Source organism: Diceros bicornis, chromosome 7 (assembly GCF_020826845.1).
Source record: "Diceros bicornis minor isolate mBicDic1 chromosome 7, mDicBic1.mat.cur, whole genome shotgun sequence".
Lineage (NCBI taxonomy): Eukaryota > Metazoa > Chordata > Mammalia > Perissodactyla > Rhinocerotidae > Diceros > Diceros bicornis.
Genome location: NC_080746.1, coordinates 58,649,209 through 58,673,675, shown reverse-complemented (window position 1 = coordinate 58,673,675; position 24,467 = coordinate 58,649,209). Strand labels below are relative to the sequence as shown.

The 24,467-nt window shown below is 41.1% G+C and overlaps 1 protein-coding gene across 11 annotated transcripts in view; it reads left to right on the top strand.

Annotated features, from left to right (window-relative positions):
- The window catches only part of RNF121 (ring finger protein 121), an 83,274-nt gene that overhangs the window by 38,779 nt on the left and 20,028 nt on the right, over positions 1-24,467 (top strand). For 3 of the 11 annotated variants that reach the window (XM_058545690.1, XM_058545695.1, XM_058545696.1), the window contains exons 4-8: positions 5,687-5,746; positions 7,673-7,803; positions 18,039-18,147; positions 20,849-20,956; positions 23,813-23,933. In XM_058545690.1, coding sequence (XP_058401673.1) covers positions 5,687-5,746; positions 7,673-7,803; positions 18,039-18,147; positions 20,849-20,956; positions 23,813-23,933 — 529 coding nt within the window. Of the gene's footprint in view, positions 1-5,686; positions 5,747-7,672; positions 7,804-17,992; positions 18,148-18,907; positions 19,022-20,848; positions 20,957-23,812; positions 23,934-24,467 lie in introns of those variants that run through there. The other 8 variants (XM_058545694.1, XM_058545700.1, XM_058545693.1 and 5 more) reach the window with 7 other exon arrangements.

Genomic DNA, 24,467 nt, shown 5'->3' with positions numbered 1-24,467 from the left:
TTCACTATTTTAACCATTTTAAATGTATAATTCAGCGGCTTTTAGTACATCCACGGTATTGTGCAACTATTGCCACTGTCTAGCTCCAGAACATTTTCATTGCCCCAAGAAGAAAGCTCATACCCAGTAAGCAATCACTCCCCATTTCCTCCTTCTGCCAGATCCTGGCAAACCACCAAGCTGCTGTTTATTTGCCTATACTGGATATTTGTATAAATGGAATCATACAACATGTAGCCCTTTGTGTCAGGCTTCTTTAGCATAGCATAATGTTTTCAAGGGTCATCCATGTTGCAGTATCCATCAGTACGTCATTTCTTTTTATGGTTGGATAATATTTCATTCTGTGGATATTCTACATTTTGTTTATCCATTCATCCGTTGATGGACATTTATACTGTTTCCACTTTTTGGCTATTGTGAATAGCACTGCTATGAACATTCATTATAAGTGTTTATTTGAACACCTGTTTTCAATTCTTTGGGTATACCTAGGAGTAGAATTGCCAGGTCATATAGTAACTCTATGTTTAACTTTTTGAGGAACTCCTGAACTGTTTTCCACAGTAGCTGCACCATTTTACATTCCAGCCCACAATATATTTGGGTTCCAGTTTCTCCATGTTCTCACTAACACTTATTTTTCTCTTTCTCTTTTCTTTTTCTATTATAGCCACCCCAGTGGGCATGAAGTTGTATCTCATTGTGGTTTTGATTTGTGTTTCCCTAATGACTAATGATGTGGAACATCTTTTGATGTTTTTATTGGCCATTTGTATATCTTCTGTGGAGAAATATCTATTCAAGTTCTTTGCCCATTTTTCAATTGGGTTTTTTGTCTTTTGATTGTTGAATTGTATGAGTTCTTTATATAGTCGGGATACTAGACCATTATCAGATTTATGATTTGCAAATATTTTCTTCCATTCTTTGGGTTGACTTTCACTTTTTTGATAGTGTCTTTTGATGCATAAACATTTTTAAAGTTTGAGGGAGTTCAATTTTATCTATTTTTTCTTTTGTTGCTTGTGCTTTTAGTGTCATATCTAAGAATCCATTGCCAAATTCAAGATCATAAAGATTTACCCTTAGGTTTTCTTTGAAGAGTTTTATACTTTTAGCTCTTACATTTAGGTCTTTGGTCTATTTTGAGTTAATTTTTTGTAAATGGTGTGAGGTAAGGGTCTAACATCATTTTTTTGCATGTGGATATCTAGTTGTCCTGGCACTGTTTGTTGAAGAGACTTCTTTGTCCATTGAATGGTCTTGACACCGTTGTCAGAAATCATTTGACCATAGATGCATGTGTTTATTTTTGTACTCTCAATTCTATTCCATTGATCTGCATGTCTATCCTTATGTGAGGACCACACTTTTGATTACTGTAGCAGTACAGTAAGTTCTGAGATTGGGAGGTATAAGTACTCCAAATTTGTTCTTTTTCAAGATTATTTTGGCAATTCTGGATCCCTTGCAATTTCTTATTAATTTTAAGATCAGCATTTCCATTCTGAAAAAAAAAACAATGGGGATTTTGATAAGGATTGCATTGAATCGATAGATCGTTTTTGGGAGTATTGCCATCTTAACAATATTAATCTTCCCATTCATGAACACACACATATTGTCTTTTCATTTATTTAAGTCTTCTTTAGTTTCTTTCGTTAATGTTTTATAGTTTCCAGTGTATAAGTCTTGCACCTACTTGGTTCAATTTATTCCAAAGTATTTTATTCTTTTTGATGCCATGCTATTGGCATTGGATGCTAATGGAATTGTTTTCTTAATTTCTTTTTTGGATTGTTCATTGTTAATGTATAAAAACACAATTGATTTTTGCGTGTTGATTTTGTATCTTGCAACGTTGCTGAATTTACTTATTAACTCGAATAGTTTTTTTGTGGATACTTTTAGGATTTTCTATATATAAGATCATGTCATCTGTTTTACTTCTTTTCCAATTGGATGCCTTTTATTTCCTTTTTTTGCCTAATTGCTCTGGCTAGAACTTCCAGTACAATGTTGAATGGTAGCATGAAGTGGATGTCCTTGTCTTTTTCAGGAAAAAGGGGTAAAACTCGCAGTCTTTCGTTTTTATGTATGATATTAGCGTATGATATTAGAGTATTTCATAAATGCTCTTTATCATGTTGAGGAAGTTTTCTTCTATTCCTAGTTTGTTGAGTGTTTTTATCATGAATGGGTATTGGATTTCTTAAATGCATTTTGTACATCAGTTGAGATGATCATGCAGTACATTCCTGGGATAAATCCTACTTGGTCATGGGTGTAGTCCTTTTAATATGCTGCTGGATTTAGTTGGCTAGTATTTTGTTGAGGATTTTTGTGTCTATATTCATAAGGGATATTGGTCTGTCGTTTTCTTGTCGTGTGTTTGTCTTGCTTTGATATCAGGGTAATCCTAGCCTCATAGAATGAGTTAAGAAATGTTACCTTCCTTTTTATTTTTTGAAAAACAGAATTTTGGTATAGTATAAAAGGCCTTGAAGGTGAGAGTCAGGTGATCTAAGATCTATGTCTAGCACTGCTGCTGATTAGCAATGTTTATCGTTAGTGCCATTAGTGGATTCCAGCTCCTAGTGACCCCGTGTACAGCAGAGCTGAACCCTGCCTGGTCTTTTTGTGCCATCCTCTCCCCTTGCGATGCTATATCAGACAGTGCTCCACTGCTATTCATAGGGTTTTCATGGCCAGTTTTTTTTGGAATTAGGTGGCCGGGTCGTTCTTCCTAGTCTGTCTTAGTCTGGAAGCTCTGCTGAAACTGTCCATCATGGGTGACCCTGCTGGTATTTGAAGTACTGGTGGCATAGCTTTCAGCATCACAGCCACCACAGTATGAAAACTGACAGGCAGGTGATATGGTTCCCTTAGTGGGAAACGAACCTGGGCATCGGCAGTAAGAATGCTGAATCTTAACCACTGGGCCATCAGGGCCAGCAATTAGCAATATACTTTAGTCAAATTACTTGCTCCCTCTTAGCGTCTTTCCTCATCGTCACGTGTCATCTTTAAAGTGAGGGTTGGGCCGGCCCCATGGCTTAGCGGTTAAGTTCGAGCGCTCCGCTGCTGGCGGTCCGGGTTCGGGTCCCGGGCGCGTACCGACTCACTGCTTCTCCGGCCATGCTGAGGCCGCGTCCCACATACAGCAACTAGAAGGACATGCAGCTATGACATACAACTATCTACTGGGGTTTTGGGGGAAAAATAAATAAAATTATAAAAAAAAAAAAAAGTGACATGGATGTTTTAAAAAAAATAAAATAAATAAAGTGAGAGTTTAAGACTAGATGATTGCTAAAATCTCTTCAAGCTTTAAAATACTTTTTCATGATTGTTATTGTATGTAACTCCAAAGGCCCAAATTAAAGCTAAGGAATGAGTTTTAAGAATGTAGATTTCTGGGGCAGCCCAGTGGCGTGGTGGTTAAGCATGTGCTCCTGCTTCAGCAGCCCGGAGTTCACAGGCTTGGATCCTGATCCCGGGTGCAGACCTACACACCGCTCATCAAGCCATGCTGTGGTAGCATCCCACATGCAAAATAGAGGAGGATTGGCATAGATGTTAGCTCAGGGACAGTCTTCCTCAAACAAAAAGAGGAAGATTGGCAGCAGATGTTAGTTCAGGGCCAATCTTCCTCACCAAAAAAAAAAAAAAAGAATGCAGATTTCAGCTAAGTATTATTATAAAGAAATTTTCAACAGAGCTGTTCCACAGTGGAATGAATTGTCTTATAAGGGAATGATCTTCCCATCATAAGCTATGTTTAGCTAGGACTAGACCACCCCCTGTGAGGAATGTTGTGAGGAGATTTTTGTGATTTTTATGGAATGGTTGATTAGACTTCTTCTAAGTCCTCCCTCTCAGCCCTAAAATCTATATCATATTGAATTACCAAGAGAGGTGAAGGCTTGTCTTGTTCTTAGAGGACTAGAGACAGAGGATGAAGTTTTGTTTTATTTTTATTTTGCTTTTTGATTACAAATGTTATACATGTTCATAATAAAAGATTCAAACAATATGTATGTGACAGAAATCAAAAGTGCCCAAAGAGAACCACTATTAACAAATTGTCGCACTTAGCTTTTTTCTATGCATATATTAATATTTATAAATTTTTAGATATTTATGACATCCATTAGGTTTTGCAACATTTTCCACCTAATGATATCTTTCAAATATCTATCTATATTAGTATGTATGTCATCCTCTTAAACTAATAACTGCATGCTGTTCTTTTTTGGTTGGGGCGGGGAAGATTTAGCCCTGAGCTAACATCTGTTGCCAATCCTTCTCTTTTTGCTGAGGAAGATTGGCCCTGGGCCAACATCTGTGCCCATCTTCCTCTACTTTATGTGTGGGACGCCTGCCACAGCATGGCTTGGTAAGCGGTGTGTAGGTCCGCACCTGGGATCTGAACCTACGAACCCCGGGCCACTGAAGCGGAGCACGCGAACTTAACCACTACGCCACTGGTCTGGCCCCTGCATGGTATTCTTTTAAGTAGATTTAAAAAAAAATTTAACTTACCTCTATTGATAGACACATGTTAATTAACAGTTTATCACAGCTACAAGCAATGATTAAGTAAACTTCTTGCATATATAATTTGCATAGCTGGACAAGCATTTCTGTAGACTGTGTTTCTAGAAATGGAATTGCCTAGTCAAAAGGTATACATGTCTTTATTATTAATGGATCTTGTCAAATTGCCCTCTAAAAAAGTTATAGCAGTTTACAGTCCCACCAACAGAGGTTAACAGTGCTATTACCCAGTGTTAAAGAGAGTATAGAGAATCATCAGTATTTTTAATCTTGTCAGTCTAATAGGGTGAAAATATCTCATTTATTAAGTATTTCTTTAATTATTAGTGAGGTTGAGCATATTTTCACGCTTACTTGTCATTTGGTTTCGTCTGTCAGTTGTTCGTATTGTTGACTAGTTTTTATATTTGACATTTCAATTTTTATTAAGGTAATATGTATCATACTTTTAAAAGTCAAGTAGTTCTGCAAGGCTTAAAAAGCAGAACCCATCAGACCTCTGACCAACTCTCTCCATCCCTGATTGTTACTTCAGTGGCAACAACTTTTAACTTTTTTAGTTGTTTTCTGATACATCTGTATTTTTTAGTAACATTGTGTGTGTGTATATAATTTTACTTTTAAATATTACGTATTGACTTCCTACTGTGGAAGGTGATAATTATCTTATACCATTTACTCCACAAACATGCTTTTTCTCCTCTCAATTTTTAATTAAATATTCACTATTTACATTATTATGACATGTAAATATTATTCACAGCTGAGCCATGTGGTGTATTTGGTCTTATTGATTTATAAGAGCTTAGGATTCTTTGATTTATAAGAACTCTTTATATAGTAGGAATAAGCCTTTTGGCATATATGCTGCAGGTATCTTTCCCCAGTTTGACATCTGATTTTATTTATAGAATTGGTACAGAAATATTTATAGACAAGATTTATGAACTATCCTGTGGGATGAGGATTTTGTTATTTTCTCTCCTGTTTGAATGGCCCATCTTTTTATTCCTGGTTTTCCATCCTGATGCATCTAAATTTCTTCTCCCTTACAGATTTTAGGTACTAGCTGTAGCCACCAGTTTTACAATTCTTGGGGTACTTGTCCTCAAATCTACTCTAGGTTAAAGGTGGATTCCGGGGAGGAGAAGCAGAGCAGAAACATAATTGGGACATTGCCAAGGTATAAACTTCGCTATTACATAAACATACCATTTATTGAGTACTTTATAATGTGCCAAGTATTTTGCTGTGAGGTAGATAGGATTGTTTTTGTCATTGTATGGATCAAGAAACTGAGGCTCAAAGAGGTTAACTGAGCCCCACTCAACCAATGATTAGCAGAGTCAGGTTTCACACCCAACTGACTCCCATGCTTTTCCCCACTCTTCCATGATGTCTATTTGTTTTATCAGCAGATATTTTTTGATCCTTTATAGCCCTGTGCTGGGGCTGTGCTCAATCAATGTTTCCTTCATGGAGAAACCACTTTGAAAAGCAGTTTGTAAAACTGAATATGCACATTCCCTGTGATCTAGGAGTTTAATTCCTAGATATATGCCAAGAGAAAATTGTGCACATGTGTCCTAGGAGGAATTCTCATAGCAGCACTATTGCTATTTGTAATAGCAAAAACTTGAAAATGAGCCAATTCAGAGATATAGGTGAATGGATAAGTTGTGATATATTCGCACAATGGAATATTGTATAACATAGAATAATGCATATAAAATAACACAAAAAATAATCAACTACAGTTATAGATAATGGTAAGGCTGAATCTTAGCAATATTGAGTGAAAAGAGTCCCACTTATAACCTGATACTTTTTATAGAGAGCTAAAAACAATGAAAACTAAACAGTATGTTTTAAAAATATATATATGTGTGTGATAAGGCCATATTTTAAGTAGCAAGTGAATGATAAAATCCAGAATCAAGATAGTGCTGATGTTGGATGGAAGACTGGAGGTTAGGATAGACAAGAGCACATAGCTAAAAGTAATTTTAGGTGTTTCAGTTCTTATGTTGGGTGGTAGGTTCAATATTTATCATATTATTTAAAAATAATTAACTTAAAAAGGAAAGAAATCCTCTCACATGCTTGAGCATGGATGAACCTTCAGGACATTATACTAAGTGAAATAAGCCAGTCAGAAAATGACAAATACTTATATCTGTCTTTCACTTATATGAGGTACCTAGAGTAGTCAGATTTGTAGAGACAGAAAGTAGAATGGTAGTTGCTAGGGGCTGGGGGAGAGACAGACATGGGGAATTGTTAATAGGTGTAGAGTTTCAGTTTTGCAAGATGAAAATGTTCTGGAGATCTGTTGCACAACAGTGTGAATATACTTAACACTACTGAAGTGTACACTTAAAAATGGTTGAGAGGCCTGGCCTGGTGGCGCAAGCGGTTAAGTGCGCGTGCTCCGTTGCAGCAGCCCGGGGTTCACCGGTTCGGATCCCCGGCACGCACTGACACACTGCTTGTTAAGCCATGCTGTGGCGGCATCCCATGTAAAGTAGAGGAAGATGGGCATGGATGTTACCCCAGGGCCAGTCTTCCTCAGCAAAAAAGAGGAGGATTGGCATTGGATGTTAGCTCAGGGCTGGTCTTCCTCACACACACAAAAAAATGGTTAAGATGGTAAATTTTATGTTAGGTGTTTTTTTGCCACAATTAAAAATAATTTAAAAATTTAAAACAAAAGTGATCTGGGCTGGCCCCATGGGTTAGTGGTTAAGTGCGCGCGCTCCACTACTGGTGGCCCGGGTTCGGATCCAGGGCACGCACCGACGCACCGCTTCTCTGGCCATGCTGAGGCCGTGTCCCACATACAGCAACTAGAAGGATGTGCAACTATGACGTACAACTATCTACTGGGGCTTTGGGGAAAAAAAAAAAGGAGGAGGATTGGCAATAGATGTTAGCTCAGAGCCGGTCTCCCTCAGCAAAAAAAAAGAGGAGGATTAGCATGGATGTTAGCTCAGGGCTGATCTTCCTCACACAAAAAAAAATAAAACAAAAGTGGTCCATATGTGGACTAATGATGAGAATATTCATTACCAAAGATTCTGATTAATTAATTTTTTTCCTTTACCTGCAGTTCAAAATCAAAAGGCAAGAAAGAAAGCAACTCCCAAGACAGAGACTTACCTTACCGGATATTAAGACATACCATTAAGAATAGACAAATAGACCAATGGAACAGAGTGAAGATCTCAGAGACAGATCCATGTATATTGGGAACTTAATATACAATAAAGGGCTAACCACCAATCAATGAAGAAAATATTCATTGTTAAGTAGATTGTGCTGAGAAAACTGGCTCACCATGTGGAGCCAAACTAAATTTCTATGTAACACTGCATACAAGGGGGACTCAAGATAGATTAAAGACCAAATTATCAAAGGCAAATTATGAAGTTAATAAAAAATATGTAGAAAAATAAGATAAAGATTTGATAAATTTGATTATATTAAGGATGTTTGTTCTATAAAGGATACCGTAGGCAAAGTTAACTGATAATAGAATGGGAGATTAGTAATGATTAAAACTGACACGAGGGCTGGCCCCGTGGCTTAGCGGTTGAGTGCAGGCGCTCCGCTGCTGGCGGCCGGGGTTCAGATCCCGAGCGCGCACCGATGCACCGCTTCTCTGGCCGTGCTGAGGCCGCGTCCCACATACAGCAACTAGAACGATGTGCAGCTATGACATACAACTATCTACTGGGGCTTTGGGGGAAAAAGAAGGAGGAGGATTGGCAGTGGATGTTGGCTCAGAGCCTGTCTTCTCAGCGAAAAGAGGAGGATTAGCATGGATGTTAGCTCAGGGCTGATCTTCGTCACACACACACAAAAAAACCAAAACAAACAAACAAAAAAACTGACACGAGGTTAATATCTAGATTATACAGAGGAAGTCCTACAAATCAACAAGTAAAAGACAGCAACTCCAATAGAATAATGGGTAATGGATATGAACAGGCAATTTATAGGAGAGGAAATCCAAAAGTCCATCAGGCAGAAGAGATGCTCAGAGTCATTAGTAATTAGAGAAATGTACATTCAAACAGCAGTGAGATATCACTTCACACCTGTTAGATTGGCTAGAAACTAGGAAGCTGGATATTGCCAAGTATTGCCAGGGCTCAGAGGCTATAGGAACCTTTGTTCCTTCTTTGTGGATAGGAAGACTGGTGCAGGCATTGTGAAGAGCAGCATGGCGCTATGCAGCCAGATGGAATATACACATACCCTGTGATGTATCCTAAGGGGACATGTGAGAGGGTGTTCATGTAAGTGTTAGTTGTGGCTGTTAATTGACGAGTTGGAGGCAATCTGGATATCTGTCTCTGAATAAACACGTAAAATGTGGTGGACGTGTATCAGTTAAAGGCAACACATTAGGTGTACCCATAATAACTTGTGGACCTTAAAAGCATAGTACTGAAATAGAAAAAAGTAACAAACAGAAAGATACAGTGTCATTTAATAAATCAAAAATACATGCACACAAAAAATACAGTTTGTAACAACAGATACAAACAAAAATGTACATATTAAACACATTAGAATGTCTTAGGGTGAGGAATGAGATTAAAAAAGAATCAAAACAAAACAGCTCCCCAGAGGATGTTGTGTAAAGGAAAGGCCCTGGCATTGTTATTGAGTAGTAGAAACTAGAACTGAGATTAGCTGTCAGAGCTTTCAAAAAAATGCTTCTGATGGCATGCCAGGAAATGATGGGATTAATCGATAAGGCTCCATTTCTCTCACACTGAAAGACATTTTCTTTGCTTCACTATTGCCTTTCAGTGGCCATGACCACTGGGTGGAAAAATACTAGCTCTGTTCTCCTAGACCAGGTTTCCCAGTAGGGAGACTATTAACATTCTGGGCCAGATAACTTTTTATTTTTGTGAGGGGCTGTCCTGTGCATTGTAGGATGGTTAGCAACATTCCTGGCCTCTACCCACTAGATGCCAGTAGCACACGTCCCCAAATTGTGATAACCAAAAATGTCTCCAGATGTTGCCAAATGTCCTCTGGGGAGCAAATTCACCACTGATGAGAAACACTGTCCTAGACTCTAGGACCTAGAGCAACATGGTGTTGCAGCCATGAGACTGATTATGAGCAAGTGTGCCAGCCTACTGGTTTCACTATGAAAAGTATGAAACTTCTCTCTCTAACTTGGGGGCTCAAGTCCAACCTTCACCTTAAAAGAAGAGAAACTGTCTAAATTAACTGCTATTGGGAGCAAGAGATGCTACTGTTTTCTGTATCTAAATTTCAGGTATTATTCTTTTCAAGAACAGCAACAATGGTAATACCTTAAACTGCTTATAGTTTCAATTTGTTGATGTTTAAGAAATACTTTTCTCATCTGCTATCTCGTTGGAACCTCACAACAGCTTTATATGATAGTCAGGGTAGGGATTTATCCCCATTTTTCAGATTAGTAAACCAGGGGTGCAGAATCCTGAAGAGATTTGCTGGAGCACATGACCATTAAATTGGAGAGTTGGACATAAAACCAAAATCTGATTCTTGGTTAAGTGCTCTTCCCATAGAGCACTCAGCCATTTTTTGAGATTTCTGAAAAGCTTCAGGAAATTGTCAGTTTCTGCCATGGTCATTTCTGTTTTTAACCCCCCGATTTTCCTTCAGGTATTTCGGGTATTTTCACAACCCCCCGCCCCCACTTTACTCTTCATCATCTTGCCTCCTCGGCATTTCCAGAGTTTCCCCACAAACTCAGTGAATGGTGCTAGGGAGGCAGGACTTGGGAGACAGAAGATCTGGACTGGAAACCTATCCCAGGCCAAACTTGCTTTTTGACCTCTCTGTAGCTCAGTTTTCATCATCTATCCAGAGAGTCTAATATTACTCACCCCTTAGCTCCCTCAGGGATGTGAGGGGAAGGAATATGTTTATGCCTGGAAAAGTATCTATCCTATTTTTAAAGATCTCCAAGGAGAAGCTTTCATCATCTCTGTCTGTTACCAAATATAAAATCTTTTCAAACTCCTAACCCCTGAATTGCTATCCCTCCTGGAATGGATGCGTGGCAAAATCTCCTACCTGGAAATCTTTAAACTACTATAGATTTTTCTCAGACCGAGACATTAAGAGGGTTACTAGAATGTGACTAGAGAATGCTGACTAAGATGGTAAAGGGTTGTCATCCACTTTCCGAGAAAGAAAAACTTTTCTCCTTGGAATACAACAACAACTTCTAAGTGTGATGTATACATCAGCCTCCTCTGAGCCTTGCCTACCTCTTTAGGCTCATTTCTCACACCTCCTTCAAATACTAGTTGTACTCTTTCAAGGGTACCATGTTCCCTGATCCTGGAGCACTCATCGTGATGGCTTTCTCCACCTGCACCTACTAGGCCATCAGAACAGAGATCAAAGGTGCTTTCTTCAGGAAACCTTCCTTGGTTCCCCCTCCTTGAGTGAGGCATCTCTCCTCTGTACTTTCTTGGCCACCAGGGCTTACTCCATTGTAGCACTTATCATACTGTGTTATAGTTGCCTTTTTCTTCTCAGTAGACTTAAGTTCTTGAGGAGGTTTTGTTTTTTATCTCTGAATTCCCCACTTCTTAATGTGGTGTTCAGTAGATGTTTGTTAAATGACTGCCTGACTGGCTCTTTTGCCTAGAGAGAAGATTTGGGAAGAAGACATAATCCTAGGTATTAGGATAGTAGTCACAAGAAACGGGGAGTAAATTTACTATGCCTCTCTGGAGGATAAGAGTTGGACCCCGAGGCAGAAGGAACACAAAGGGAGATTTTTCAGATCGACATCAGGGAAGAACTGTCTAGCCCATCTATTAGCAATGGAATAGCCTGCCTTGTGTGGTATGGATGAGCATTTGCCAGGGGTGTGGTAGGAGGGAATTGCCAATCAAGTTTCTTGCCTGTAGAGTATTCTAGCAATGTGTGTGGAGTCTACCAGGTCACAGAAACTACACTGTATGTATCTGCTTCCTGGGCCTCTGACTGACCTTCAGATAACTGACGGTAGCAGCCATGCCTTCCTGTAGTCTTCTCTGGGCCTCATATCCCAGTGCCTTCAGTTGTTTCTTATGTGATTTGGTTTCCAAACCTGTTGTAATCCTGGCTGCTCCCTTATGGGCGTGCTTGTTCATCAGGATTCTTTATACAGTGTGGTCTCAAGACCTGATTCTAGGGCCTCAAGGATGCTTTGACAGAGCAGAGAACAGCAGAGCTGCTACCTCCTTCATTCTGGGTATATTTCTAGTGAAGCAACCTCAAGTTGCTGTGGCAGTGGCCCTGTTGGCATATATTCCCTGAGGATTGGTGGTCAGCTGAAACCCCTAGGTCTGTTTCACATGAGCTGCTCTTAAGTCACTCCTCCCCCATCCTATACTTGAGTAGATGGTTAGGTTTCATCATATGGTTTTGGTTCTTCATTTCAGCTTATTAGCTTATAGAATGTTAGAGCTAGAACTCGAGGAACAAGCTTTATTTTGGATCTTGCTTCTTCTGTTTTCCGTGTTCACTGCCTCGCCCCTCTCCCCCAGCTTTGTGATATCCACAATTTGGTAAGCAGATCCTTTGTATTTTCATCCAGATCATTCATGAAAATATTGACCAGAGCTGTGGAGCTTGTCCCAGACACCTCCCTCCAGTTGACCTCTTTCCATTTATCACCATTTTTTTCAAGCTGATTGTTCTATTAGCTGTCTCTTACTTTGTTCTAGTACCTGGACTTATAGTATTCATTTCATCCTCAGTGTTCCTTTTCAGCCAAGCGTGGTGGGTGATCCCTGCTCCACAAGATAGGGAGATACAGAAGTGATGAGAATCCTGAAAATCAGAAGTGCCAAGCATCAGCAGACTGACAAGGCAGCTGGTGCCCAGAGAAAGATGTGATCTGGGGACTCTTTTCTGTTTCGTGAGTTATAGTTTCTGAGATAAAAGAAACCTAGAGGTTGTCTTGTCCACCTTCACATGAATTAGAAATAATTATCAAGTGTTAATTCCATCTCTACTAAGACACGTTCCAGTGATGGTAGGCTCTCAATTAAAAAAAAGACAGTCCATTTAAATATGGGCAAAGTCTTACCAATAGCATCTAGTATCGTCATCTCAACTGTGTAGCCTCATGGGGAGAGAAGTGGGATATTGCTGTTTTTACCTTCCAGATGGGAGAAGCTGGGATTGTCCCTCAGTAAAGGTTTGCTGAATGAATCAGTGAGTTGGTTCCAGGCTAGTCTTCACTTCAACTTTGTATTTGCAGATTTAGGGAAAGAAGGATGACTCTTTCTCTTTCCCCTCCGCCTGGCCAAATCCAGGCCTCCTCCAGAACTGGCGGGAGCTCTGCCTCTTCCAGGCAATCTTCCCTGACAGCTCCTGCCCACACAGCTACGTCCCTCCTCTGAACTCTAGTGTCACTACTTGATGCTTTGCATGGCTGCCCAATTCATGCATTTGTCTCATCATCCCAAATCTTGGAAGAGAAATTAGAGCCAAGGCTTCCCATTATTTTGTGCCTTCCACAGCATCAGGCCCAAGTACTGAGCAAACTATTGAACCAAACGTGTCTGCATAAAGTGTTGCCGCCAGGTGGCACCAGAGTCCCTGTCTTTGTTCTGAGAATCTTGCGTAGCTTTCAGCCATTTATTGCCAAGCCTGCCATTAAATATGCCTTCTTTAATGAAGAAGCTTCAACTTATTTATTAAGCAAAATGCCAATGAATTCTATAGTAGAAACAAATAAATAAATTAACCAGGCAAAGTTGTAACTTAGCATTTTTCACATAGTAGACTATTCTGTTCACTCTGCCCCTCTGCCCTGACCCCTTGTCAGGCACTGGGCTCTGATCCCAGCAGCTGCTTTCTAGGCCCTGAGCAGAATCTGGCTTTCAAGCTTCCCTAGTGGAGAGTGCCTAGATACCTGAAAGTTGCCTCAAATCCTTGGTTTGTGTTTTTAGATCATTTATTTTTCCTAGAAAGGAAATTAAACATTATAAAGAAATTACTGTAACCCTACCATTTTTAATATGTTGATTATTTTGGTTGCCTCATTGCTGTCTTTGCTCCCTTATGTATGTGACTCTATGCAGTTTTGACCATGTGAAGCCATAATAAGAACTTTATGTACATTACTTCCATTTACATTTTCTTTTTCTTTTCTTTTTTTTTTTTTGTGAGGAAGATCAGCCCTGAGCTAACATCCATGCTAATCCTCCTCTTTTTGCTGAGGAAGACCGGCTCTGAGCTAACATCTATTGCCAATTCTCCTTTTTTTTTTTTCCCCCCCAAAGCCCCAGTAGATAGTTGTATGTCATAGCTGCACATCCTTCTAGTTGCTGTATGTGGGACATGGCCTCAGCATGGCCGGAGAAGCAGTGCGTCGGTGCGCGCCCGGGATCCGAACCTGGGCCGCGAGTAGCGGAGTGCGCACACTTAACCGCTAAGCCACGGGGCCAGCCCTCATTACTTCCATTTAAATATAAGAGCTGTTATATATATTTTGGTGAGGAAGATTGGCCCTGAGTTAACATCTGTTGCCAATCTTCCTCTTTTTGCTTGAGGAAGATTGTCCCTGAGCTAATATATATGCCAATCTTCTTCTATCTTGCATATGGGACGCCACCACAGCATGGCTTGATGAGCGGTGTACAAGTTCGCACCCGGGATCTGAACCTGCAAACCCTGGGCCGCTGAAGTGAAGCGTGCGAACCTAACCACTACGCCACCGGGCCGGCCCTAAGAGCTATTATATTGAATGCTTACATTATATTTATGACATTATTTATATTGAATGCTTACCTTATTAGGCACTGTTTTAAGAGCTTTCCTTGCATTAACTCACTTAACCCATGCAACCTTATGAGAGTAGATATTGGTAACCCCATTTTACAGTTCAGAAAACTGAGGCTTATCACAGTTAAGTGATTGCCTTAGATGGCATAGTAAATAGCTATATTGGGATTCATATCTAGATCTCTTTAATTCTAAAATCTCTGGTCATTTCACTGTATTATATCATTCTACTTTGTTCGTTTGTTCTGTAATGATTTCTATTTGGACTTCTGGAAAGGGTCTGAAGATTAATAGAATCATTAAGGGTTTGATTTATGTTTTTCTGCTGCTGCTAGACTGTTGCTAGGCCTTGAGGACAGGGACTAGAAGTCAGATTTATGTCTGCATTCTTCTTCCCATTAAATGCAAAGTAAATACTTGATGCTGCCTCCTCTTCCAGGAATTCTGACATGCAAGGCTGCTTAACAGAACCTTAGCATGTTAGAACTTGAAGGGGTTTGAAAAATCAAGTCAAACCCTTCCTTCAGGGAGGAAAGACCTCCTTAGGGTGACCCAGTGAGTTGGAGGCAGAACAGAACTAGAACCCAGGTCTTCTGGGCTTCTACTGGGCCATCTGGTTTCAAAGAGCCTAATCCTGTCCCCAAGTTCCTTCCCTCCTTTCCTTTCCTCTCGCCTCTTTTTTCATGATGTGAGTTGAGTAGCTCTACACCCTTGAAGTTTGAAGTCTGAAAGTTATAAAACAAGGCAAGATTTTTCATTCCTTTTACACTGACGTGTACACTTACTCCTGACTATGTCTTTGTTCAACCCAGAGTAGAATCCAGGTCCTTTGCTTCTCACCAAATGCAAAATGTGCAGAGCTGCAGCTCACATAGAGAAGAGTGTCTTCACTAGAGTCCCCCTCAGAACAGGCTATTGATGATTGGTGGGAGTGGGAAAGAGGCTCTTAGAGCAGCTGATTGGTTTTTTTTTGTGTGTGTGAGGAGGACTAGCCCTGAGCTAACATCCATGCCCATCTTCCTCCATTTTATATGGGACGCCGCCACAGCATGGCTTGACAAGTGGTGCGTTTGTGCACGCCCAGGATCTGAACCTGCGAACGCCGGGCCACCAGAGTGGAGCATGCGCACTTAACCACTGCGCTACCAGCCGGCCCGGCAGCTGATTGTTTTTATGCAACAGCCAAGTTTTTGGAAAAGCTGGAAGGAGACCAGGAATTCCTGTTCTTTCTCAGAGAGGACAATTGTGGCCAGACCATGTGATTTGATTCTTCTCTAGTCTCTGGGCCTACTGTTTGTAAACATCCCGTGGGCCTGTTAAAGCAAACAATGTGAAGGCTAAAGACCCTGTAGCCCTTCTTTCCACATCCCGTCTCCAGCTACCCGCTTTTAGTATTGTGATTCTGGTTGCCTTATCCCCTAGTTTAAATAATCTGTAGTTGTTTGTTGTGATGTCTTTTCGTGGTCTCCTCTCAATATCTCCTAGAATGTCACCTGGAGTGTTATTTGAGTAGCCCTTTGTTAGCACATCCTAGTGCTTCCACACTTTTTATGTAAGTCCAGAATATTTTGGATTGCTTCCTTCAGAGAGTCAGTGGTGTTCCTGCACAGAATTGATGCTGAGGCTGCATTGTTCACTGACCAGCAGCCAGCACCAGTGGGCACACACAACTGGAAGCTCTAAAGCAAAGTGCTCTGCCCACCATTCTTTTCTCACTGTCTCTCTTATTATTTGTATGTAAAGTAACACTAAAAAAACTAACACTTTTTCTTGCCATACGGCAGTCTATAAGAGAGTAGTAGCTATAGACGACTAAACACTAAAAAGATGCTCCATGCTGCATTATCCAGTATGGTAGCTACCAGTCCCATGTGGCTGTTGAGCCCTTGAAATGTGACTAGTATCTTTTGAGATATACTATAAATATAAAATACACATCAGATTCCAAAGCTTTAATACAAAAAAATAATTTTAATATTGAGTAAATGTTAAAATGATATTATTTTGGATATGTTGGCTTAAGTAAAATATATTATTAAAATTAATATCATCTGTTTTTTTTTTTAACCTAGCTACTAGAAAACTTAAAATTACATATATGACTCACATTATTTTTTGATTGGTCAGCGCTGGTCTAGAAATTCCCAAGAGTGAATACTTTCTCAAAAGTTTTCTATGCTATGGAACTTCAGGAAACTAGCTACCATTTTCTTCTCCATAGCTACCTTCCCCTTTTTTTTAAAATGTTCTCTCATTTCATTTGATGACATCAGGAAGAAAGCCTCCATTGAGCTAATTATGTTTTTTTTACACCTGTTACTCACCTGAGAAGAGTGACATCTAGTGAAAGCTGGGTGGTTGAGGGAGGGAGTTAGGAGGCACTGGGAGCAGAAGACTGGTGATTAGTCCACACTTCTGACTTGGAATTGTTTTATAATTTGGACCTCTTCAGCTAACAAGTCTGAGGTAAAGATCTAAAAGAGGAGAAAGTAAAGTAGGCATTCTTTAAAACAGAAATGTGCCTCCCTCTTAGGGGTCTAGTCTTGTTTTCCTCTCATTTATCTGAATTTATTGAGGATCTGTCATGTGCCGGTTTTCTAGCACAGAGGAAACAGATGAATACAGCCTAGTCCCTGCTCTCAAGGAGTTTACATTGGGGTGGAGAATGAATTTGAATCCAGCCTCATACTCTAGATAAGCACTAGAATGATGGTAGGAAAGAAAATGCTTTTGGAGCCCTAGAAACTCATGATTCATTCTGCCTGGAAAGGAGGCTGAAGGCTTCCTGTGTTTTGGATGTGATACCATCAGGTAGAAAGGCAGGTGGGAAGGATGTTTTAGCTGAGGGGCACAGTCTGACTAGAGGCTGGGGGAGTGGTAGAGGTGGCCCTTAAAATGGTAGTTTGGGGTAACATTGTGGGAGATTTGACTGCCTGTCTAAGGATGTTGGATCTTATCCTATATGCAGGGGATCCTTAGAGGGTTTTCTAAGCAGGGAATGACATGTTCAAGACTGTGTTAGATACCACTCCAGTGCTCCTGGGAAGGGTAGATTGGAGGGGGAGACACTGAATGCAGGGAGACTTACCAAAGAGGTTGTTACAGTCAGCCAGGCAAGGAACAACAGAGGCTCAAGTGGGAAGGAAAGAATATATACAATAAACACTTGGGTGAGGGATGAAAGGGAGATGTCAAGCATGGGCTCAGGGGGCTGGCCGGTGGCTCGGCGGTTAAGTACGCGCACTCCACTTCGGCGGCCCGGGGTTCACAGGTTCGGATCCCGGGTGCGCACCGACGCACAGTTTGTTATGCCATGCTGTGGCGGCATCCCATATAAAGTAGAGGAAGATGGGCATGATGTTAGCCCAGGGCCAGTCTTCTTCAGAAAAAGAGGAAGATTGGCATTGGATGTTAGCTCAGGGCTGATCTTCCTCGCAAAAAAAAAAAAAAAAAAAGCATGGGCTCAGGTGTATAACTTAGATCATTGGGGGGTGCTTTATCCAAAATTGGAAATGTGGGAGAGGATCAGGCTAAAATGGAACATACAGGATGCACTCTGGACTTGTGGATGGAGCTGCAGAGGGCGCTGCCTAGAGCTGAAGTGCTTGTGTTTGTGTTTCAGATGGTGACCCTCTTTCAGATGTGGGTTGTTCCCCTCTATTTCACAGTGAAGCTGCACTGGTGGAGGTTCCTAGTGATCTGGATCTTGTTCTCTGCTGTCACAGCGTTTGTCACCTTCCGAGCCACCCGAAAACCACTAGTACAGACAACGCCAAGGTGAGAGTTGAGGTAGTGGTGATGAGAAGCTAGGTTTCCTGAAGCTGACGGGTTGGGATGCCGGGGATGGGGGTCGGTTTAGACTGAAAAATTGCAGTTTTTGTCTGCCAAGGTTACTTGGCACAGGGCCCCACCAAAGCAAGCTGATTGGGAGACCTACCCCCCATTCACAGAGAAAAACCTCAAAATATTTACCTATAGCTTACTTTATGGTTTGTATGAAGGTCTGTTTATATTAAAAACAAACAGAATAAGTAAGCAAATCGTGGTGATCATTGCAGTCTCATTTTAAATGTTTTCTTCTGTGAACCCTTTTCTGATCTCTAAATTAGATTTTCTCTTATATTCTTTCATAGTGCCCTATAGTTTTCCTTCATAAAACTTATCGCAATTTATAACTAAATATTAGTTTGAGTGTCTATCTCCCCCACTAAACTATAACTATGAGATCAGGAACCACCTCCATTTTGTTTGTCAGTGTATATCCAGGCCCTGCCACAGGGCCTGGCGCATAGGAGGAGCCTTTCTGTGAATTTTTGTTGAATGAATGAATCTCAGCAAATTTGTACTTTTCCAACAAACAGTACTTCCTTCTTGGGTCACAAAGCAGCCCCTGCCTGTATAATTCTTTGTATTTTATCCAAATGCATTTCTCCTTTGATCCTCCCAACCAGCTTGTGAGGTTATTTAATATCTGTACTTGACAGAAAGAAAGAGGTTTTCTCATTCATTCATTCAACAAGCACCTGCTATGTGTCAGGCCCTGTGCTGAGCGCTGGGGATACAGAGCTGGATAAGACATGGTCCCTGCCCTCAAGGAGTGCTCGGTTTAATGGAGGAGATGGACAAGAAAGCAGCTGTCTCAGTACAGTTGGTAAGTGCTCTGAGAGATGTGTGTACAGGTCCAGAAGAGCCCAACACAGGAACTGGCCAGCCTCAAAGTTGTGACTACTTGATCCAAAGTCTTCCCATTTTCAGTTGCTCTTTTCCTCTGCCTTTTATGTTCCATTTTACCACAGGCCTCTCTTTGGCCGTCTGAGTTTCATTGCACAAAGTAAAATTTATCTTCAAGGTACAGTTGATGATCCTCTCTGGTTGTGGTTGTTTACTTTATGTTAAGGGCCATTATAGAAGATACAGGCTCTGGGGCCAGATGGATGTGGAGTAGAAACTCCAGCCCTGCCACTTGTTAGTTATATAACCTATGTGACTTCACCTTTCTTAGCCTTGAATTCTTTATCCCTAAAAGTGTGGCGATAGTTGCTACCTCATGTAGAGTGATAGGAAGAAAAAGTGTAATAAAGCATGTTAGGAGCCACCAGGTAGCAAACAGTATCAACTTCTAGCTAAAATTACTGAGAATATGTCTGTAACGTGGGAGGTTTTAGGTAATGATAACTAACATTTGATAATGCTTTACAGTTTCTAAGCACTTTCATAAACATCCGCGTTTATTCTTGAAGCATTTATTGTGCACGTATCACATACACCAGGAAATGGGCTCTGTACAATCCAGGGAGAAAGGTAGCACGGTTTTCCCGTTTTACAAATAAGTAGATTTGTCTCAGAGAGGTGATGTAACTTGCCTGGGGTTACCCAGCTAATAAACGTCACTTAATCCAGATTCCACATCTTTTCCACTGTATCTCACTCCCGTCTGATCAGTGCAAACCCCGGATAATGGAGCTATTTGTGGTCTTTGAGAGCAGAGACTGCAAGATGTTTGAGGCCTTTCCCTAGCCTGAGAAGCCAATCCCCCCTTGCTTAGCCACATCAGGGAGGCACAGGCAGGGACCTTGAGCTTCCTTCCTGGGGCCCAGCAGGCTTGGCAGTAACAAGTAGGCTTGTGCTGGTTATCCAAGCAAATTGCTAAATTGTTCAATAGCTCTTATCACAGATAGATGATATCCTAATATCAGGGACCTACCCCCATAGCATTTAAAAGGCTTGGTACATTCAGGGAACCGTCTTTCCTCTCTGAACCTAGCTGGGGTCAACGAGCCGGATTCCACACAGCTTTCTATCGGATCCTAGGGAACAGTGCTCCCCATCAGAAGCATTGCGCAGCCCCGCTCCACTCCACCGCCATCATTACACACTTAGATCCAATTCAAAGGTATTCTTTGAGTGACTCCCTCCATATCCCTTCTCCTCCAGAGAAAAATCATTTCAGAAGCAAATTCATTGGACATCATCCATTTCATTATTGGCCTGTGGATAGGAGCAAAGCAGTATTCAGATTAACCATGCCCATGTACAAAAGCTTGTAGCTAATTCTACCTCTTATTCCTCTTCCCTTGAATTCTTTCCTGACAAGAACAGCCTTCCCGACCTGTTCCCTTATGAGCATAGCCATGGTTACTAGTTTTCCCTTCCTTATCCAACTAACCTGAATTTGAGAAGACGTAGCTGTCTAAGGCCAGCTGTGCTCTCTCTTTGAGGCTGAAACCTCCTTTTAAAGCTCTCTTTTCTTCTCTTGGTCTGAGACCGGGAAAATACAAAGCACTAGCTCCCTGGTATACGGAGGTGTTTCTGTAATGAAGGGAGTGACCAACTTTGTACAGTAACTGAAGTGGCACAATAAGTCTTCAGCAAAGAGCCTGATGTCCCCATTGATGTGAGAATAAGTATTCTGGTGGTCCAGAGGCCCCTCAGCCAGAGTTTCCAAGTCAGCTATACTAATTTTCTCTCCTTTCTCCAGGTTGGTTTATAAGTGGTTCCTGCTGATCTATAAAATCAGCTATGCCACTGGCATCGTTGGCTACATGGCTGTCATGTTTACCCTCTTTGGTCTTAGCTTATTATTCAAGTGAGTACCTTTTGCTTTTGTTTTTGCTGGTGTGTGGGGAGGAGGAGCTGGTGAGATGTACCTTTCTTCCTGCTGCAAGTCCTGGGTGTTAATAAGGGGGACATGGCAGCCAGGGTAGGAGAGACCTGGGCTGTGGGGGATAGGAGGGCGGGCCCTTCAGGATTTTTGCGGAATGTCTAGATATATACAAAGTCAGAGTCCCAAATCATTGGTTATATTTTCCAGGAATGTAAATTTTAGTGGAAAAGTGTAATAACAAAAGTAAGCAGGATAATGATTATAGCCAGTTACCCATGACTCTGCTACCCTAGTAGAAGGATTTTCGTTGTCTATGTGTGTACTGTTTATTGCAACATCCGTTCTACCTGAGTGGTTTTATGTTTAAGGAGACTGGGAGTTGGCAGCCTATGTCCTGTGGGCCAAATTGGCCTGCCACCTGTTTTTACAAAAGAAAAAAAATTTTTACTGAAACACAGTCACACTCATTTTTTTACACATTGTCTCAGGCTGTTTTTGCACTAAAACGGCAGAGTTGGATAATAGTGGCAGAGGCTATATGGGCTACAAAACCTAAAATATTTGCTATCTGACGCTTTACAGAAAATGTTGGCTAACCCCTGGACTAGACAATCGAACTCATGCGACAGGTTGGCCACATCTGGCAACAGACCCACCCAGAAGGATACAAGACAGGAAACAGCAGGGGCAGTGTCTGCACAAGTCTTCACAGTAGTCCCAGGGCTGAGATGTGAGGGAATGAGACCTCACAGAGGGGTGGTCTTTGGCCCAGAAGCCCCCCACCTGCCCCGCAAAGAACACATCCAGTTTTAAGAATCTCCCAGTCCAGATGTAGTGTAGTAATCACAGATCATATCTGACATATAAGCATTGTTGCTTTGTAACACAGCTGACATTCCACCTCCATCAGATTTCTAAGGAAATAGTTCTAGAAAGTTAACCTGTGGACGTTTAAGTCCTGCTGCACTGTTGGGCACTTAGGTTGTTTTTCACTTTAGTGCTATCACAGGTAATATTGCTGTGTTGCTTCCTAAGGTTACATTACCAGGAGAGGGATTCTGGTTATTGCTTCATATTGTCATAAGCTTTCCAAAAGATTTGTATCAGCATATAGATTCCCCCACCCAAAAATGAGGTGGAAGCTGAGAAATCCTGGCCTCTGAGATTGGAGGGTACACTAAGTAGGGCAGAAGAGGGTGGAAATGGGGTTTCCTGGCTGATGTAATGGTGACGGTGGGCTGTGGATTATGAGAAGTCCTAAGCCTGGGACAGTGCCCTGAAACTAAAGAGATTTAGGATTCAAATTTAAATTCATGACACTGGCCTCTTTCCCAAACCTAGTACACTGTAGGCAGGAGTCTCTTTGAAATGGAAAGGATTAAGTCCTACTTTATATAGTGAGAGGACACCCATGTACTACACTTCTAGGGGTAGTACAGGCTGCAAGATTAAACAGGCTCCACAAAGGTTTACAGGAACTCATCGGTGTAGAGGCTAACACATCTCATCAAAGAAAACCAAGATATTTCCAGAAATCTTCTTAACCTGTGTGGTTAAAAAAACAAAAATCAAGATTCTGCATTATGTTTTAAAGATATTTATTCTATAATTATAGTTTGATTTTACTTGTATAAACTACATAGTTTGTATAAACTATACAAAGAGGAAAGCAGAATTGAGAATCTTGACCATTTTTATGTAAGTAGTCAGGTTAATTGGTGTAAGATCATGATGTCTAGTTAGTAGTTAAATATGACTAGATTGATGAGCAAATTCAACTTTCTAGGATATAGTTTACAACTTTAAGTGAACACATACAGTTCTTGGTACAAATATTTTAAAAAATGAATTTTCCTATGATAAATATTTATAGACTCAAGGTTGTAAATCCTTGGTCCTTGGAATTATTAAAACAAACCTCCTAATATTACAGGCAAGATCTTTCTCCTTCTTAGTAAATAGACTTGGACCAAAATTTAACTTTAATGATATGGCACAGAATATGTATAGATGCAACTTAAAATTTTATGGTAACTGTTATGTATTTACTAACTGACTAATTTTACCTTTTTTTTTCCTAAAGCTGTAGTTGGCAAGCTATTTCTATAAAGGGCCAAATAATAAATATTTTAGACTTTGTGGGACAAAAGGCAAAATCTAGGTATTATATAGACTTTTACAACGAGAGAGAAAACGCCTCCCTTGCCCACCCGGTTTCCCTGGGTGGGCTATCTCAGATGGTGGGCATACTTTTTGCCCACTTGCCATTAGATGAGACATTCTCAGAAGGAGGGGCCTGACAGGGTTTGTGACCCCTGGGATCATTTTCACTCTCTGCTCTAGTGACACCCAGATCCTGGTGTGCCCTTCCCTCCTTTTGGAGGGCTCAGCCATTTCAACCTCAGCAGCTAGCTGGAGATGAGGCAACTCAATGAATTGCCAGAGTTGCCAACTTCCAGACTGAAATTCCACTGCTTGGTGTCCCGCAGTTTCCAACAGCGGAGTCCCCAACATGTAGGTGCCAACCAGAGCGGGTCCTAGGCAGCTGCGAGGCCTGGTCACCAGTCAGAGCAGGCAGGCCTGGGAACAGAGTGGGGAAGAGCAGCAGAAGGGGATACCCTGGCTTGGTCTTTGCAGCTCACAGTGCTAGCCTGTTCAAGTGGTGCCCATGGGCAATATAAAAATAGGCAGGAGGCTGGTTTTGGTCTTAGTTTGCCAACACTTGCTCTGGCCCTTGAGGCTTCCTACTTTAAGTGCTGCCTTCTGTGTCCCAGAGTAGTAATTCAAAGCGAATGTGACTCAGGGCAGCCCTTACAGGTCATGCTGCTTCCCTTACAGGATCAAACCAGAAGATGCCATGGACTTTGGCATTTCTCTCCTCTTCTATGGCCTCTACTATGGAGTTCTTGAGCGGGACTTTGCAGAAATGTGTGCAGACTACATGGCGTCTACCATAGGGGTAAGTTCACCTGGGCTCTTTATACTGCCTCCTGTCATCTCCAAAGAGTTCAAGATAGCGTCAGTTGTTTGACCGAAGAGATAAGTGTATAAAATCCTTCAAGATGTGAGTGGTATGTATGGAGATTCCTTCCTTAAAATTTGGAAAGCCAGCTCTCACATGTACCCTGGAATTTTTAACTTGAGGGCTGTTATAGGAAAGAACCACTTTCCCCTGCAGGAACTTAATATTTATTCAACAAATATTTATTTAATGCCTCCTATGTGCCTGGACACTGTGTATGTTCTGCAATTACAAAGGTATAAAAATAAACATGGTCCTTGCCCAAATGGAGTTTACTCTCTAGTGACAGAGACGGGTATTAAAGTAGTAAATACACAAATGAATATAAAATTATAACTTTAGTAAGTATTATGAAGGAAAGGTTCATGATGCTATGAACAAATATAGTAGTGGCATTCGACCTAGTCTTGGGGCTCAAAGATGGCTTCCCTGAAGAAGTGACTATGAGCTGACTTGAACAATGAGTCGGAG